This window comes from Zeugodacus cucurbitae, chromosome 2 (assembly GCF_028554725.1).
Source record: "Zeugodacus cucurbitae isolate PBARC_wt_2022May chromosome 2, idZeuCucr1.2, whole genome shotgun sequence".
Lineage (NCBI taxonomy): Eukaryota > Metazoa > Arthropoda > Insecta > Diptera > Tephritidae > Zeugodacus > Zeugodacus cucurbitae.
Genome location: NC_071667.1, coordinates 2660989 through 2681548, shown reverse-complemented (window position 1 = coordinate 2681548; position 20560 = coordinate 2660989). Strand labels below are relative to the sequence as shown.

The following is a 20560-nucleotide window of genomic DNA, read 5'->3' as shown; positions in this document are numbered from 1 at the left end:
ATCATGTTGACACTGAAATGTTGTATTCAAATCGGTGTAAGTGTTAGTAGCGGGTGCTTGAACATGGTTGATCTTTTTAAGACCATGTTCCGATCGTCAACCGTTTCAACGATATTCATTAGTACCCTGAAACTACTACTTAAAGGTTGCTGACAACTGATACCTAAAATGTATATTCAGATATCGTGCAAACCATACCTAGGTTGAATACAGAAAGTGTTGCCAGGCAGCACATGACTGATTATGGTGTATTAAACTGCGTGAAGCACCCTGTCATACTCAATAAAACTCATTTGTAATCGCATACATGTGCATACCATTGTATTGAGGATTATGTTCGATAGCAAACTATCGACATAATTGCAAGTAAATCACTACAACAACATATTATTTTGCCTAATAATACCTCTAATTAGACGGAGTGCATTTAAAAGGAAATTGTTTATCTATTTCGGCAACAAAATAATCGCAATTTCCATTACGTACAGGACGTAGAGATATACCTATAAAGTAAGCCAATAACTAAACGATGCGACAAAGCGGCGAGGGGTACAATAAAACAAACAATTACGTTTCAGTATTGAGGCGTTGCCATTTGGAATATTAGGAGCAGTTATGATATCTTGCTCGCACCCAGCTTACGCACAAAGTGCGAATAACTGTAATTAGTTGCACACACATTGATATGCGTGTAGTGTTGTGTCAGGTGGGAGTGTTAGTGAAAACATTAACGTAAATACACTTAATGACGATTTGTTGTGCATTGCGGCGCCAAAAGTTGCCGATGATTAACACAATTTCCCAACAAATGGCCGGAAATGATGCAGGTGTTGTGAGTAAAATTACTTTTCATTAAGTCGGCCAAAAATTGATCGAAATGAAATGTGAGTGCTAATAATACTAAATGCCGAGGCGTTAATTAAAAAGTTTCATATGTGACTAAGTTCTGCCGACATAACTTGGCAAAAATTAAGTTTTTATTAAGATTTCTCGTTTAAAAGTTATGCTGCTGCAACAGTGATGGCAACTTACCGATTTCGAGATACTTTTGATGCAGCGGATCGTAATTCTCCCAAGTGGTGCTGCGGAAGCGGTTCCGCTCTTTGGAGGCCGGCAACACGGAGTCCTGGCGGTGATGTTCATTGGGATTGCTGCAAGAAGGAAATAATAGTATAATAATACGAACATATTCGTGTTTGTGTACTCGCCATATGTCTTGAGCATAAATCTAAAATTATTATTAATTTTTAAAGTTGTACTACTGGCTTTTATTACTCTTCTTAGATAATCACTTATCATTAATAGGCAATTGCATTTTTATACTATCGCAACAAAGTTGCTAAAGAGAGTATGAGAGTTTTGTCCACATAACGGTCGTTTGTAAGTCCTAAAACTAAACGAGTTAGATATAGGGTTATATATATCAAAATGATCAGAGTGAAGAGTAAAGTTCAAATCCGGATGTCTGTCTGTCCGTCGGTGCAAGCTGTAACTTGAGTAAAAATAGAGATATCTTAATGAAACTTGGAACACGTGTTCCTTGGCAACATAAGAAGGTTAAGTTCGAAGATGGGCGGAATCGGACCACGGCCACGTCCACAAAATGGCGATAACCGAAAACACATAAATAGCTATAACTAAGCCACAAATTAAGCTATGAACTTAAAATTTAGTACAAACGATTATTCTAGGATTATTCTAGGAAGGTGGAACTAATTTTTTTGGGAAAGTAGGCGTGGCCCCCTACTAAGTTTTTTGTACATATCTCGTAAACTACTAAACCTATATCAACGAAACAGTAGTCGTTTTTTTCAGGCATTTCCTTATATAGTACAAAAATGGAGAAAATCGGATTATAACCACGCCCACCTCCCATACAAAGGTTACGTTGAAAACTACTAAAAATGCCTTAAATTTCATTATAAAGAAGGCACAGAAGAGCTGCATTCAAAATTGTACACAAAATTCTAAATGGGCGTGGTTCAGCCCACTTATGGGTCAAAAACCATATCTCCGAAACTACTCGACCAATTTCCATGAAATTCGGTTTGTAATATTTCCCTTTCATCCCAATTATATGTTGTGAAAAGAGGCTAAATCGGTTCACAACCACGTCTACTTCCCGTATACCAGAACTTTGAAGTCGATCTGAACCGTTTACTTTACAATATATAAAGTAAGCACTAGTGAAGATATTGGAACAGAACTTTGCACAAATACTGCATTTATAGTGTGGCATCGCCCTTTTAAAAATCGTAGAAATCAGACCATAAATTTTAAAGTCCCCATGTATCGAACATGAAAATCTCAGGGCTTCTAATTCTTTTTTTACCGAAAGATATCTCAGATATTTTGAAGAAATTCGGAGGGAATATGTGGGTCGAATTGATTGTTACATTAATAAAATTAAATAAATAAATTGTGAGAGTATAAAATGTTCGGTTACACCCGAACTTAGCTCTTCCTTACTTGTTTATAAACATTTTGACTTATGACCTTCAATGTTTTTATCTTTCTGTTTCTTTCTTCGTACCTCGTTTAGCGCAATCCGTACTCTTCATTTTTATTTCATTATTTAATTTCCAACTCTCTATTGGAGAGAATTTAGAATGCTTCTTTACTAATTGCAATACTCTTTCCAACTTAATTTAGATACTTCTGTAGAAATACTCATACCTAAGCTAAATCATTTTGTATCTTCTTCAAATGAATGCTGGCTTTTCACTACAACTTTTCTATCTAAACAGCAGAAAAATGGTTCGACATCAAGAGTGACGAACATTAACAATCCACTTCAACACTTTATACATACATACAGAGTTGTATACTCATAAAGTTGCAAAGGGCGTTGAACAATATCTCTTTTGTGGGTTATGTGGATAAGTCACATACATAAAAGCTGTATGGCAAAATTGTGTAGCATTTGTGAGTAGAGCAGTTACCCTCTGGGACATCCTTAATGACCGCCTTCATTGAGTGAGTTTTGTAAAAGCTGGGAATGACATGTGGCTTGCTTCTCAAACATTTTTAAACTACAGCCTTCATTTTTTGCTTGTGCGTTGGTTAATTTGGAGTTCATTAAAGTTGCTTGAAATATCCATAATTATAATTCGAGAAATTTTCGATTTTTGTTTGGAATATTCTTAAACAGCTCACAACTGGTTTGTAAGGAACCAGTTTCGAATGGGTGGTATTCCCTACAGGGTCATATAATATAGTGCAAAACATGCATGTGTCTGTAATAAAGCCCTTTGTCTGCTAGACGGCATTGCGGATGTAGCAAACGAGTCGGAATAACCTTATGTGAGCGAAAGGGAGCGGTTTAGACCATTCAACAGTAATAATGTGCTAACAGCACTTGTTGTTAAATGCACTACACTTCACTATGATGTGTAAAAACATAAAGCATTAAATTAAAAATGAAAACTGAATTAATAACAACTGTTGTACTTATGTGCTGAAAGTAGATGAGCGCGAAGTTGCTGCATTTGCTTTTACTCCGCTTTGCTGACGAACTTTTTATACTCTCGCAACGTGAAGCACAGCGTTTTATTCACCTAACAGTTGTTCGTAGCGCCACAAAGTAAGCGAAATAGATATCGGCTTTTCTATATGGAAATTAAATTCCTTGGTTGCTACACATTTCGATATTTTATATGGTTATATTGGAGCCACTCGAATTTAACTCTCCTTTACTTGTTTATTTCAATATGATTTCATTTCCATTTTACATAATATTTTCCGCTATTCCTCTATAACATGCGCTGATGGTGTCTGACACCGTGGGATTTGTGGAAAAAGGGAGTCCGAGTTAAAAATGACGAGAGTCATCCTAAAGCTCATGAAAATATAATGTTTTTCCAAAAATATCATAATCCATTTCAAAAAATATGTCCGAGCTGAATTCATATTGATTTAGCCACTACAATTTGCATGAAACGTAGTAAAGCTTTATGAAAGGATTATGTACCAACATATTTATTTGGAAATTTATCAGTTTTTTATTGACGCAGAAATGTTTTTATGTTCACATTTAGAAAACGAAACCAAAATGGCATTTGGTTAAATAAAATTGACTTTCATTACATTTACTTACCCCGTTCTGGCGAAGTTCGTCCAAAATATAATCACTGCCTCGGACAGCGCAATCTCCGATTTCGTATAGTTCTGCGGGAAGTGACTAAAACCATCCACAAGTGGCGCGCCGAATATGTAGGGCAAGTCCTCGCCATGGACTGTGCCCATGCGCTGTGGATAATCACCGTCCTTCGTCTGGTAGTCGAAAACGTAGAAGTAACAGCGTCCAGATTGTGCACCCGAAGCGGTCGATGCCGAAGCTGTGCCGCCACCCGAACTGCTGCTACTACTCGATATGGGTGGCGGCGAATTGGCGGCCAATTGATCGCCGGTACGTATGATGGGCGCCACGAATTGCGCATCGGATAGCGCTGCGACGGCGGTGTCGCGCGTGTTGATCGGATGCTGCGAAGTGCGATCCCAATCGGTGTACTCATTAACGATCTGAGGAGTGTAATGAAAGAGAGATGAGTGTGTACTATTCGAGATGAGATTTGCTTAGTGGAAAAGTGCATTATATACAAATATCACGAATCCTTATGTAAGAATTTTAATTTAAGAATAGATTGCAGCTCACATTTTTGCTACTTTATGCTTCTTTAATTATATTATGTAATATATTTTAAATGAAATGGCTACAGTGTTGTATCAGAGGCCACATTTCACTCTTTCAAACAGAGGGGCTCTAAATATAAATATCATAGATAATTAAATGTAATCAGTATATAAATATAAACATACCATTCAAAAATGAAGTTCAAAGGGTGAAACCCCATTTGCCGCGTGCATTTACGCACTCATTAGCGGACAAATATGCCCTTCCTTGTATGCCCTAGTAGTTGTACCTTGAGCACACTGCATCACTTGCAACTGTATGCATGCGCATGCACCGTTACGTGCGTGTTCTTCTACAGATATACTGACTGTCTGTCTGCCATAAAGCTTCTGCGGTATTTGGGTTAAGTGTTACTCTCGACTGACTGACTGCCTGCGTGCGCTTGCAGCTCAAATGCACTGTGGCATATATGTGCTATGTATGTACATATATATATTTATGTATATGATGCAACGACAAGGTATAGATAACTTGCTATATTTACGCTAGGGCAGGCGAGGTCAATATTTATAGAAATACAAACACGCACATGTTCTTGTATGTTGGACCAGCATGCGTGAGCACGCACATGCGTTGAAATTTTAATACAAAAAGTGCAGTTTAGTATAATATAATGTTTTAACTGTCGCACTAATTCAACTGTCATAGCGTGGGCATGGCGAAGCATAAATAGAAGTGCAGCCTTCACGCATGCAATTTACCGCAATTGGTTGCACGCACAGACACACACGCATGCATACACATTTTTATGCGCTCTCGCTACCATTATGTTGCAGTCTTGTTGTTTGTGCAGCTTCATTTGTGCATATAAGAAGTGGAAACTTTTTAATTTATTTTCTCCTACGTACGCAGCACGCAGCCACATACTCACTAAATCTATTTGGGGGACGCTTATAAGGCATATTTAAACTTTATTATTTCGTAAAACTTTTCTAAAAGCATGCAAACCACAGCTTGGTTGCTTCTTTGTAGATTCGTTATGGAAAAAGTCATATGTATAAGCTTTATTTGTTTAGACATTTTAAGACGATGCTAAGAAACTGCAAGAAATCTACTCAATCAGTTCCAGTTTAGAGAGAAAAGAATACGTGAGATTATTAAAAATCAGTACGACTAATTAGGCACATTCTAGTGGTAGATCTGTGTGATGCTGGAAAATAATAAAATTATGTGATTTTTATACTCTCGCAACAAAAGTTGCTACGAGAGTATTATAGTTTTGTTCACATAACGGTTGTTTGTAACACCTAAAACTAAAAGAGCTAGATATAGAGTCATATATACCAAAGTGATCAAGGTGACGAGTAGATTTGAAATCCGGATGTCTGCGTGGCCCAATCCACAAATCGGTTATTTGTATTTAACTCGCAAATTAATAAAGCTATATAAACCAAACTTTCCGCAGTCGGTTCTCTTACAAACCCCATCACACACCATGAAAATAGTTGAAATCAGATAATAACCACGCCCACCTCCCATACAAAGGTTAGGTTGAAAAGTACTAAAAGTGGGTTATCTCACCAAAGAAAAACGTCAGAAATATTAAATTTCACAGAAGAAATTGCATAAGGATGTTGCATTGACATTTTTTTACAAAATGGGAAATGGGCGTGGCATCGCCCACTTATGGGTCAAAAACCATATCTCAGAAACTACTCGGCCGATTCGAATGAAATTCGGTATCTAATATTTTCTTGACACCCTGATAACACAGACAAAAAATGTTTGAAACCGGTTCACAACCACTACTACTTTCCTTATAACTCAATTTTGAAATCCATCTTATTCCTTCACTTTATAATGTAAACATAAGGAACCAATGAAGATAACGGAATAAAACTTTACACAATTCATCTCTGGCTTCACTTGTGAAAAAACTGTCGAAAACGGGCCATAACTTTTCAAGGCCCCAGATATCGAACATGTTGAACTCAGCGCCTAAGGATACATTTTAACCGAAAATATGGGTAAATCTCTCAGATATCTCAATTTAATTCAGAGGAAATTATTTTCTTCTAATAGTGTGTCTCTGTTCCAAAAATTATTAAAATCGGGTCATAACATTTCCATATACCTCATTGTAGGTTTTTCAAAAGTATCCTCTCCTAGCTCCCATATACCTAATTATTGGTTTTTCAAAAATACGGTGAGCTTTATTCCGCATATATGTATTGTTTAATTTTATTCAATAAATTGCGAGAGTATAAAATGTTCGGTTGCACCCGAACTTAGCCTTTCCTTACTTGTTTATTCTTAGAAACTACCTTTATTTCAGTCGCAATGCGTAGCTAAACACCCTTTTATGTTGTTACGAAGACAAATTTGTATCCCTCAAAAGATTTCCTCTGTTAATTTTAATATTTTTTATTAAATTTACAACGTGATTTATCAATACCTTTCCTTGTCTTTGTTTATCCGCTTCAAAAGTGTCAATCACGCTCAATCACGAGCACTATTAATCACCTGTTTTGTGCACATTTTTCATTAAAAACCTGTTCGAAGCGTTGTAGTACAGATGTCCAACAACAAAAAAAAAAAATGTTGTACAAAATGCACAATATTTGAACACATTACCCACTCTAGCATTTTCGTTTTACAATGCACAACAAGCGAAACGCCGGGGGCGACCATCTCTTGGCCATTTTCACCTACATCTCCACCATTTGCTTGCGTAACGGGTTTTGCGAAATCATTGAACCAGCGAACCAACAATTAATTTATGCCACCTTCCATTATCCCTGACCACCTGTCAAACGCTTCACGCTCCAAATACGCTCACTGTGTGTACGCTCGCAACAACACGGAAATAATGCGGAGTAAACAGCAAAATGTGCGGACATTGTCAAAACATCGTGCACAGCGTTGCATCGTGATGAGGGGCGGACACTACTAAACGGCTGCGGGTCGAGAGCAAAAACCACATAACCAAACATTGCGCTGTGAAAATTCACCAAATTAGCACTTTATCAAAAATACGAATACACGCAAGCACACACAAACACACACACATGTGCACTCTCGTATACACGGATGGACATAACTCCGCGGTGACTGCGCATACCGTGTTTGCTGACCATTAATTTGTGAAAACAACAGCGCAATAAAAAATCATATTCAAAATTTATTATCGGTTCACGGCACGATGTGTGTGTGTTGGTGTGTGTGTGCGTTAATGCACGAGAGTTTTGCGCTGTCTGTCGCTGCTGTTGAAACTGATAGCGTGCTCATTTGGTTGGCATTTGATTCGTCGATGAGCAGCGAATGCATGCGATTATGCACGCCGTTATGTACGAGAATGAGCCGAACACACCCGGCTGGAAAATGCGAAGCATTCGGAAATTCAATATTTCTAGAACAGAACGAGCACAGAAAATTAAATTCAATGTTGACGGTGATAAAGAGACTTGGATGTGGACCTTCTTCGGAGCTGCATGGACTCCACTGTTTCGAATGGTCCTTACTCTCTAGGGTACACCTATGATGCCAAACTTTAGTATAAATTAATGGGATAAGGAAAGTGGCAGCATAAAATCGTCCAACAAAGAAATAATATTAGTATCTCCATGGCCTGGGGTTTCGTCAATCAATTTCTATTTGATTGGAATCATTTTAAAGCTCCTTTCTAATAATTAAGGCACAATTTTTAAACAATGTTCTCATATTGAACTATTCTGCTGGCTTTTATTGAATGAACCGTTAATCTAACTTTCGTCTATTTGGGAAATTTATGAGCATATAAAACTCGATTCTCATGTTTTTTCACAATTGCTTAGAAACGTTTTTACTTTTTTTTAGTTCTCTGTAGATTTTTATTGTAATTGTGTTGTTTATTTTATTTTGACCACTTGCCAGCTTTCACTTTCACCCGTTTATACATATATGTATGCTTCTTGAATGCTTCACCTTTGATGACGATTTCATTTTCGGAGAAAACATCAGTAAAATTCTTTGTGTTTCTCCTTTATATGCTTTACAGTCATTTTTATTACATGTGTTTATTTTTTCACAATAAAAGTCATTCCATTTGATTTCACAAACTTGTTTTGTATCTGAATAAAGCGTTTATTTCAATTTCTTGACCGTAGTTAATCGAATTTCTTTTATAACCATGAAATGATTTATGCAATCCTTGTGAGGAGTAATTTCCGGTTTATGTCAACAAATCAATAAAAAATGCGAAATAAATGAAAAATACCTGAAATATTCTCCAAAGTTTAGTAGCAAAATCGTTTACATTATTTATATGCAGATAAACAGTTATTGATTAATATTAGGTGAAAGATCTCAATGGTTCGATTCTTAAATAATTTCAGCGAACGCTTGGAGCTTTTAGTAGTCTTGTCATTGATTGGAGTATGTATACTTCTAGTATTAGTACGCCAATAATTAAGTAATCCCGATTTTCCGGTTTGACCCTATGTTCGTTTGTTGAAATACCGATTATGAACCATACCCGATTAGCTTTCACTTCAGAGAAAGCTCGAATTTTGTTACTTCCCATTTAAGAGTTTAATTAAATTCACCACAAAATTTTAAAGCTTTTTACTGCTATTCGTTAAGCTCAAAGATTAGATGAAACCGCTCAGAGCTTTCATACTTTCTGCTGCTTAAAACAATTACCACCGGAACGAAAGAACTTTAGTTCAAAAGCCCAATTCAACTAATTTTTAATATGCAGCTGATGAAAATCGCCTTTGCTTAATTCTAAAATTATTATTTCCCTCAATTGGCCGAACCTTTTTTCTAAATTTAGCCCAAATTTTTTATATGAAAGTCAGGCTAGACCAAAAAGAAGCGCGATATAAACGAAATACTCCAAATCGCGCCACAAAGCTGCTTGGATTAAAGGAAACTACATCTGGCTAACCAAGCAATTTAAGTGAGTTGCACGCGCCGCCATTAAATCTTCATTAGGCTGCGGAAAGGAAAAAATCCGCGACCAAGTGAACGTCTGGCGGTTCGACGCTTAATTCTAATTATGATTAACATTCGCTTTGAATGAGCGAAGTTTCCGTTATGACAGAGCGCTTCCCAGCAGCGCATAAATATAGGTTTGTAATTCTTAAAGGTCTTCTGTTAGCGCCAAGCCGCAAGGTCTGAGGCGAAAATTAAAGTTTTGCCTTTTACACAATTATTGCTAACTTTTTTCGTGCTTTTGTATTAAAGTCTTTGTGGGATGGAAAAACTGAAAAAGTAAATTAATTGATTAGACCCCAGCGTATGCTACGAAAAAGAACATTGGAGTAAATTGCAGAGCACGAAGTTGAGAGTTTCAAGCATTAGAGATGTGTTTGCTTGTTTGTGAAATCAAGAGTAGTGAGCAAATAACAAGTCTAAAGCTAATTTTTATTCTATATAAGCACTGATATCAATTCTAAATAATGCGAGTTCTTAAGAAACTTGTAAGTATTCCATTTATTTTTCATAACCGCTTTCCCTGACTTGACTGAATATTTATATATTTATATATTACTTTAAGGCAAAAAGTTCATAACAATCATCCCTTAATGAAGGTGTGCAGAAATCATCCATAATGGTTTCTTTGTGTGTATGTATGAATGCCAAACGAAAATACCTAAGAAGAAAATTCTGTATTGTATTATTAAATTGTGGTTCTAGGGTAATGTTGTGTGCCAAATTTGGTTCAAATTGGCTGAGGTAAGACGGAGTGTGTGCGTGTGTTGCGTGTAGGGTATATTGATTTTTAGCAAATATGCTTCGCTGCTGCTCTAATTAGTTCAATTACCAAAGGCATTTTAAGCGTCCTTTTTGTTCTCCTTTTTCAACTGAAATTCTTCAATAAATTGATTATGTGTTGCGCCCAACCACTGTTTCCTCCACACCAATGTTCCCCGAATTTCTTTTCAATTAAATGCCACTGAATTTTTATTCGAGTTCGGCTCGCCTCTGAATTATTTGAATAAAAGGCTAAATTAACGTTGAAAAAAAGTATAAATAACTTGGTAGCGCTCTGAAAATATTTGTGTTGCAAATGCTTTTATGTCGTCAGCTCTTTTTCGTTTTCCGGGCTATAGAAGAACCGTCAGCGCTCACTAATTTGCGTTTGATTGAAAACCAGCCGAGTTACTTCCGGCTGACGGTAGCTTCTTGACTAAAGTTGTTTTTGTCAATATTTGGGTTTGTTATATTGTTTGTGTTGTTGTGTAGTTCCGGTAGGATACACACATTTCTGCTAACTTTGCTGTAATCTAATTAAACAACGGTGATACATTTAATAGAAAGTTAGGTACACGGAAATAAATTACTCGGGATCTTGCGATGCTTTATTTGCATAAATTTGTTTGGTTTGAAGAATTCGATTATTTAGAGTCACTCGTTTTCATTCGTTTGAAGACGTTTTATGAACTGAGAGCTAACAAACATTGTCTTACTAAATTTAGACTAAGACTACCTTCATTAAAGCTTTAACTGCGACTTTTGCTATTGTTGTGTCTGTTTTTAAAGTAAGTAGATGTAAGAAAAACTTTGGGACACCGAAATCAGTTTGTATTTCTTACCACCGTTCTACTTAGAGCTATATTTTTTCTCTCTTTCCCTCATATTGCTTTACAACTTCCCATAATACAAATTTCTTTTGTTTTAGTACCCGCTTTCAACTTTCAAGCATAAAAACGGAAATTACGAACTCCCAAGAGCGCATACATCATCGCAGCTCAGCTCAGTATGCTCCGCTTGCTTTTGCGGTTGCCGCGCACTTTCGTGCTCCAATCACTCAAATGCTCTGCTTGACTTTGAAGCTGTGGCTCCACTGTACCTCGTGACATTTGGGATGCGCTAATTTGACAGGGAAACCCCCAGGCGATAGGGTCTTGCTAATTTAGTAAAATGAGCTTCAAGCCAAACATATTTCGGTCGAACACTCACTTGTCTCAATGGTACTTTAAATCGATAATATTTCAGCAGTACAACAACAACAGCTGCCACAACCACCACAGCGGCACAACATTGTTGCGGGAATACTTTTACTTGAAGCCAGTGCGCAGATGGTTGTCTCTGCCGAGTTTTGGTTAGTGGTTTTCATTAAATGTTATGGTTAAAAAATGTTCTTCAGTTCACGTTGTGGCTTTAGCGGTTTCAGAGTGTAAAGTCTTCTTAATTTTTCCTTTTTCGTTTTACACACCTTCAGGGAGTGAATGACTTTGGCCCTTCTTACATCATGTTGAAATGTTTGTTGCTTATTTTTAGTGTTGGTAACTAGTCTCTAGAATTTCCGTTTATTCTCTTCTTCAAGCTATCTAACTCAAATGTGCAAAAATATAGTTTTATGCATTAACATCCGTAACATATATTATTTATCGGTCTCTTGAAGCTCGTCTATGTTCCCGCGGTAGCATAAGGCAGAGGAATTCTGGGTGTTCACTAAGGCGCGTTAGATAATCAAGTACTTTATGGAATACAGCACATTCCCTTCCCCCTATATTTACTCCTACTGCCATAGCAACTCTCAATTACATCAATATAAGTGAAATGAAAAATAAGTCGTTCACTAAAAATACACCATTACATTAGGTAAGATGTCTCTTGGACACGCTACCGCATCTACTTTCAATTCCAGTGAATTTATACAACAAGAAATATAATATGTATAAGCACAATTATTCCTGCGAATAGCACATTGAACTTATTGTGTACTTACCGTGTAGAAAATCTCATTGAGATGATAATTGTAGGCATTCCGTACGTAAGTGCGAATAATCTTATCTCGCCGCTCGCCCTCGAAGCCGTTCTGGATGTCGTGCGCGCTGAAACGCCATATGGACTCGCCGGTCACCACGCCGAAGAGAACGTCGTAGTGGGCGCCATTGCCGCCCAAGCCGAGGTTAGCACCGCTGCTCATGCTCGCGTAATTCGCCGTTAACGCGCTGTAGTAAACGCCACCTGCAGAACTGCCACCACCACTGGAACCACCGGCTGAGGCACTACCACCTCCGCCAGGGCCACCTGAGTAAGCACCGCCGCCGAAGTATCCATTGCTGCCGCCACCGCCATCTGCTGAGGCGCGTTTGGCGCTGCGCATCATTAAATCATCGATATCGAAATTGGAGTGTCCGGGTCGTATAACGACGCCATCAACCTAAATTGAAAAACAGATAAAGAGAGAGAGAGATGGGAAAGTGAGTATCGCTGTGTGTGTGCTTGGCGGAAGCTGTTCGAAAAAGAAATGCGTAAATACGAGTAGTAAGTTGATATTCGAGAAGTACGGCTGCAGGTTCGGTCCGTTTTTTTCCAAAAATTTTAGTGTGATTGCTTTGCGCGCGCTTCTGTAAGCTTGTGTGTGTTTGCTTGGCATTAGTTTTTGTTGTAGCTTTAGGCGCAGGCATAAAAATGAGTGATAGCCTGGCGAAACCAATAGCCAAAAAGAACAACGGAACAACTGTCTAATAAATGTAGAAAATGAAATTGAGTAATAAAGTCAGCCGCACACAGACGCCACGCGCTAATGCTACAACAATAACAACAAGTGACTGTCTGTTGTTAGCGACAAGCGGAATGCTGTGTAAGTTAAATTTTGGAGGAATGTTCTGGCACCCGAAAATAATATTATGGGTAATGCTATCACCGAAAACAACAAAAGGAAGTGCGTCTATAAATAAATAAATATATTTCTTGTAAACAGTAAGGTTAGCGGCATTGCACTCAATAGAGACATTCTGTCCAACCTCTTCTGTGTGTTATTACTTTTTACTCTCTACATTTCTCATTTCCTTTCGGTTTGCTTAGCATTTGTCTTCGGCAAGTGCCCATGAAAAATGATATAGTGAAAAGAATTCGACGCGCCGCCAAGTGATAAGGCGTATATGTCGCCGGACAAAGTAGACAAAGAGGAAATGATGGAAAAAAACAGCGCATCATCGAACCATTAAAAGTTCTAAATTTTTTGCCGCGAATAATGAATGATTTAACAGACGTCGCCATAAATGGAAGAGATAATAAAAAATATACAAAGTTCATTACGTTTTAGAAGGCCACGGAGAAACCAGGTTTGAGAAGTTTTTTCTCGCATCTGACTAAAAGTTTGAGATCTTCTATAGTAAATGTTGGGCTTCAAGGCGATATGAGGTCCTTGCAACATGCTGACCATACTGTTTCCATTGGCACTACAGGTCTGATGAAGTTCTCATCATTTCATTTCACATTGAAAATTGTATTGCAGTAAACATTTATAAGAAATAATTCTAACAAAATATATTTGAAGAGCTCTCTTTGAGTTTAAACATGAGAAGCAAACACATTTCTATCTTTGACTTCAAATTTATCTACACTCTCTGATCTATAATTCATTCAACAAAAAAGGCATATCTAGGTACATATGTATTACATTTATTTTTTATTAACCCCCGACCTTTCGCTTAATGTCTCGACGTCGACAATATCATTCCGGATGATGCGACCCTAACCGAAGAACATTTTGAATTTTTTGCTTGCTGGCTTTGGCCTTTGCTCTCCTCTAAACATCTCGTATTCTTGCATTTATGTGTATGTATTTATGCAAAATGTACACCCCAAAATGGGTTCCATATATTTTTTATTCGTTATCGCCCTCACCATCGTGGTGCTCATCAGCTTGCGCCTTTTGTTGGAGTAGTACATACATTTTAGTCAATTTTCCTCCACTATTATCATTTAACGTCAACACTAAAAGGTCGTCAATTTTGAATGCTGTCATTTACACGCACACACACTCAACCCAGCCAAGGGCACTTGGCCTTTCGTGGAAACGAGTTGTGAGTGGAAGTTCGTCTGTTTTTGCTGCCTTTGCTTTGCTTTTAACCCATGGCAATGATGGCTTGATCTGATATGTACTTTTTTTCATTTCATTTTAAACTTGAGTGCTCTCTGCATACATTCTTATACATATACGTGAGAGTATATAAATATTATGCTGCTCCGGATGTGGGTTTGCTTACAACACTTGACCTCAATTTGGCACTCATGTTGAGAAGGGCTAAACTATTAATTGATTATATTTATTTTGGACACTTTATTTAAATATTTTCGTTGGCTTATGATTTCTAGGCTTTGTGAAGAGCCTCATGCTCTTAATTTCCTATTTTTTTTTTCTTTTTTTCAACCAACAATCCTTGTTAACTTCGTTTTTATGATAAGTAAATATCAAATTTTTAGTTATGTTATTCGTAAGAGCATAAAAAATAGAGCGGGAGCCAATTTAAAAGGTGAGTGTAAAGAAGCATTTTGTATACCGATGGAACACATTTATCTTAATCTACTTTAGTCAAATATTTGGCTATGGTTCTAAACTTACCGATGGTCCGAAGGAAGTCAGAAAGTTCGGCGCTTGTATGTCCGCAGCATACAAATCCTCCAGCGGCACTTCGCGCAGGCAATCGACGATCTGTTCGTGGTGCTTATTCAAGTCCTCCGGTATCGAACAGTTCACCTCCTTGGCCAGCTTCACAGCGAATGAGACGGGGTCTTCAACCAGTGCCCACGACGAGTACGCCGAGCCGGACATGAGTATGGCGCGATGGAAGAGTCCACGCACCATGGTCGGAGAGGTCATGAGGAAGTTGATGCATGCGGCGCCCGTGCCATGCCCCGCCAAGGTGACCGCATTCGGATCGCCGCCGAATTTCTGTATGTTCTGCTGTATCCAGTGCAGCGCGGCCATTTGATCCATGAGTCCGTAATTGGCAACACGCGCGTGTGCCTGCGGATTCGGGTTGGCGTTTAGGAAGCCTGCGGCAGGATGCCAAGGAAAAAGAGAAAAACGAGGAAAAGACGTGTAATGAATTTTGTTTGGGAAAGAATGAAAAACAAAAAAAAACCAACAACATTAAAATCAACATTAATTATATTTATTGCACTTAAGTCGTTGCTGCGCTACTCATTCGTCCTACCCACCCTATTTTGTGGCGATTTAACTTAACACGCTGGCACTTTATTAGCACCATATATTTTCCGGCAGCTATGCTAGATTATTTAAGTTTTCCCCACCATCCACGTTCCGCTGTTGCAACGTTTGTTTCGTGCGCAAAGCGTGCGCGCCAATGCATGCCCGCTTTTATGTTGCTAGTTAAGCTCAAGCGCTTCCTTGTGCTCGTGTACTTACCGAGAATTCCTAAGCGGTAATTAAGCGTTACAACGACCACTTCGCCGTAGCTCGCCAACACGCTGCCGTCGTAAGGATTTCCGCTGCTCCACTCGAACGACTCGCCGTGTATGAACACAATGACGGGCAACTTCTTCTCGTTGGCGCCCGCTGCAGTGCCCAGTCCATTGTTTTAGCAACCCCAGAGAGAGAGAAAAATGGGAGAATGTTAAAAAACAAGAAAAATATTAATGCGAGTAAATCTGTATGTATACACCAATATATGGGTGTGTGTGTGTGTGTGTAGAGCTTAGCTGTTGGTAAAATGTTGTTAGATAACGGTAAGCGCTACAGGTAAACGTGGCTTGGATAAAATTAAAGGTATATATTTACTCGTTGTAGAATTAGAAAATAAAAATTCATGAGCAAATACAGTTAGAATGCTTTAAGCGCCATTTAATGCTTCCGCTTTCGAAGCGGTTGCTTGTTCTTATTGCCGCCCGAAGGCGCTTAACATCGTCCGTACAATCTATTTACGTGCTTGCTGGCGCTATTGTTTCATTCGTGCCACGTAGAAGCATGCATTTGAAAGTCAAAGAAAAAAAACTAATAGACAGCGGCTAAATTGCGAAGAAACGGAGAACGGGATTAGCATTTGCTAGGCGAGCAAAGTACAGTATGTGTCTGTGTGTGTGAGTGTGCGTTTGTGTATTTATGCACTTAATTTCTGGTTGCTTTGTTCGGCTCGCCGGATGTTGGCTGCTCATCCGCAATTCAACGCATAGTCTGAGCATTTACTGCTCAAGCGCGCTTTTAACACGCGCGTTTCAAGGTATTTGCCTGCATTGGCGCTTCCTTTACTTCGCACCCAGTTGAAGCTTCCTTTTATTGTGTTGCTTTAGCTCCTTATTTCATTTGTCTTCTTAATTTTATATTCCTCTACTATGGGCAAGCTGCTGCCAGAGTATTCCTCCATACGAAAAAACGTTCGTTGATCCGCTGTGTGCTCATGCCGGCAAACTGGCGGCGATTTTAAAATTTTATTACATTATAGTTTTCACGTAGATTGCAGTATTTGTAGGACTGACACTGCGTATGAGCAACATTTTGCCCTTCCACCAGGGCACCATGAATACTTCCATGCTTAACTTTCGTTATTTTAGTTGGACAACGGTTTCCGATGTTGATGTCGGCATGGGATCGCAGAATAAAATTTAACCATTTGAGCTTAAGCTTATTTCAAAATACCAGGAAACCACTCATGCTCAAACGCTTGTAATTGGATTTAAAAATCCATTATTAATTAATTTAAAGAATAAAAAAAATTGCGAAATCGCATGATTAATTAAATTAATAATTTATCGAGAATTCAAAATATGTTTTTACATAGCACAAATTTACAAAGAAAATAATTTGAGAGCAAACATCTGCAAATGCGTAAAATAATGCAGACAGTGTTGGTAAATTATGTGAAACATGGCCAGCAATGAACACCAAGGGCAGAATAGGAGTACATTCAATAAAGCCTAGCTCATACTGAGGTTAACAGATAAGCTTGCGAGAACTTGAAATATGATCCTTTAGCACTATAACCACGAATCTCTCTTTCTGAGAACAAAGACGACTTCTAGGCAACTGATAATATGGTATCGTTATAGATTTGGGAATAGTATGAACTGCTAAAGAACCGGCGACCTCTAAAAAAGGCCCATCAAGACCCTTAGTACGTTTAAGAAAACTAACGGGAAGCTCGTCGAAGTATGAAGTGAAGTTCTAAAATGCAAATATTGATTTATTTCTACTTTTGTTAAAGAAAATGTTTCATATGGAAAATATGAAAAATTATTGCAAATACCAACACTGACTGTTTTGTATGACATAACTTCTCCTGGTATTAGTGGATTCTGCTTTTTGTGAATTTAATAATTTTAATAAATGCTAATGATTACATGAAAAGCAACTTTAGCATTGTATTTACTTTTGAAAATTATTAGTGCTGCAACTAGAGAAGACACACATAAACATACATTTTAAATAAATGTATGCAATATGCTAAAAAGACATGAGCCAGAGTTCGTTAAATTCGAAGAAAAAGAGAGGAGCCATCAGAGTGTGAGTAGAAATATTTCATTCAAGGGAAAATTGCACGTCGAAGCCAATTAACTGACAACATTGAATTGCATTTGTTGTGTTTAAACCATAAAATATAAGTACGTGCTGAATGCAATTTACTATATTTTTGGAAAATATGTCAAAACAAAATATTTAAGGAATTTTAAGTCTTCTTTATATTTAACATATTGCACAAGAAATACCATATTTAATAATTGGAAAAGTATATTTGAGTGTAATTGAAGGCATTGTGATGCTGAGAGCAGTTATATGTAGTTTTAAATTGGATTTTCCCGTTGAATTGGTCACTATGTGCTAAAGTGGCATAACTCGGAAATAAACATGTATTTAGATTTTGGACTTGCTTGGAATTGCTTCAATACAGAAAGTCATCTTAAGGATTTGCTAAGCGTATACATATTTTAGCAGATAAAACAACGAAATTATTTCTTGTGTTTTATATTACATTACACTCTATCTCATCAGGATTCATTTCCCTTTAGGAAGTTAGAAGAACTCAAATAAATTACTGCTACTGCTTTAAGGGGGGGGGGAGTGTTTGTTTCGTCGAAAAAAGACCTTTTTCATGAATTATTTTAGAAAAAATTAATGCTGTAGGTTTATTTTACTTATTATTATATGAAAGTACAACATTTGAAGGATACTTAAAAAAAGTTTTATCGAAAAATAGCGAGGAATAACGGATTTATCGTCGATCTCTGCAGGCACCTCGGAAAGAAGTGTTTGTGCGGTGACCAGCCTGCAGCATCACTGGATCATCCGAAACCAAAAAATCAAAATGCTTTCTTTAGTTTATTAGTTTATCTTTCAATTGATGTCGAGTTTTTTTAATTTTTCAAATTTTCAATTTTTTGTACCATTTTCAAGCCAAAATGACGATTTTAGACGAAAAAATCGACCTATTTGTTATTGTAAAATTCTTAGTAATTAAAAACAAAAACTCGACGTCATTCGAGAGCTATATATATGTAGAATATTTGTTCAATTTAAAAAAATTTTCTGTAGGCTGGTCACCGACTTTAATACCTGAGACAGACATGTAGTATACATTGTAGTATGCTTCAGAAACCATATGTGTATCACCGGTTTTCCGAATTTTGTTTGAAAGCAATTGGTGTTCCGTACTACAATAGAGTTCTAGAAAACATTGAAATTTTGTGGTGTTGTGAAATGTACTACAATGGATTGCATTGAACACACCGAAAGCTTTAAGCTCTTCTGCCACAATCATATGTTTTCTCACATTTTGACATACAGAAAATAAAATTAAATTCAAAATTAATTGAAAGCAAAAAACAAATTTGAAAAAAAAATGATGTGAAAAATATGTAATATGTATGTAATAATATGTAATAATTATATTGGATAATAATATTTTAAGATTGCTTGAAGTTATAACTAAGTCAGGATCAATTTTCCTGTCTGTTATTCATAATTACATTTTGCTTGAATTTATTTGTATCAGCTGATGAATGTCAACATAGTACAATATACTACATGTGTGTCACTATGCTGGTACATGGTTTCTAGAGCTTTTATTGTAGTATCTATTATACTATGTCTTAGGTATAAGAATGACATATTTGGGAAAATCGATTCAAAGTTTTGTACACTCAACGCAGATAGCTGGAGGTACCGTTATTCAACTGTAACTTCGTTAGTTTTTCTCCGAATGACTTAAAGCTTTAACACAATTTTCTTGAGATGTTGATGGTTCAGAAAAAAAATAAAAAAAATGAAAAAAAGATGTCAAACCTTACCCCCCCTTAATGGGTTCCTTGTTAAGATTTATAAAAAAAGTTTTGAATTTTGAGTTGTGTTATATATATATACATATTTAGTAAGCGATGTGGACTCGCTTGTGACAACCTGTCTAATGTGATAATGACTAGTTGTGAATGAAACCACAATGAAAGACATAATAACTCAACTAATCACTACAGTTGTCGAAAAACATGTGAACGGTCTGCTGCTCCAACACAAAACACGAAACAAATTCGATGCGATTTATTCAAGGCTTTTGTATGTGGCAACTATGAAAAGGGGTTGGGGGGGGCGGAGCTGTTAGTGTTACTTGAGAATACAACGCCACGGGAAAATAATAGAAAGCTAATAATTGTGCGTAGGAATGACGTTTGAATTTGCATGCAACATATTGTGGCAACAACATTTTTTGCAGTTCCTTATGTATATACACACACACCTGAGCATACATAGTTTTCATGAGAGCCGATTAAGTTCTTTGCCTGTTGCATGAAATACAATAATAAATGTCAGCCGAAGAACGAAACTCAAAACGCACAACTCTACTTGCAGCGTTATGTGGCATTAGCACGAATGTCGATATATTTGCTAAGGTTAAAAGAGAAATATGATTTGATTCGATAATCTGGTGGTAGACGATAATAAAGATCTAAAGAGTGCGCCTCTCATTACAATAAAATCAATAACTCTGAAACAGTTAAGCGCGTTTATTTCGGTGATCTCTCTTAAGATATCCGATTTAAGAATCGAGAGAGAAACAATCATCTGAAAACATTAAATGACACAGATCTCCATTTTTAAATCTTAAAACTCGCCCACAGCCACGCAGCAGTTCAAATAGTGACGGATGTATGATTATGGCACTGGGAATTGAAACCCATAGGTTTTGTTTAGGCAGA

The 20560-nt window shown here is 37.3% G+C and overlaps 1 protein-coding gene across 1 annotated transcript in view; it reads right to left on the bottom strand.

The window, feature by feature from the left end:
• Window positions 1-20560, bottom strand: part of LOC105208454 (neuroligin 4-like) — a 105434-nt gene that overhangs the window by 57642 nt on the left and 27232 nt on the right. The window contains exons 4-8 of the mRNA XM_054234146.1: window positions 15786-15935; window positions 14979-15412; window positions 12351-12788; window positions 4097-4521; window positions 1033-1151 (exon numbers count right to left, since the gene is read on the bottom strand). Coding sequence (XP_054090121.1) covers window positions 1033-1151; window positions 4097-4521; window positions 12351-12788; window positions 14979-15412; window positions 15786-15935 — 1566 coding nt within the window. The remainder of the gene's footprint in view (window positions 1-1032; window positions 1152-4096; window positions 4522-12350; window positions 12789-14978; window positions 15413-15785; window positions 15936-20560) is intronic.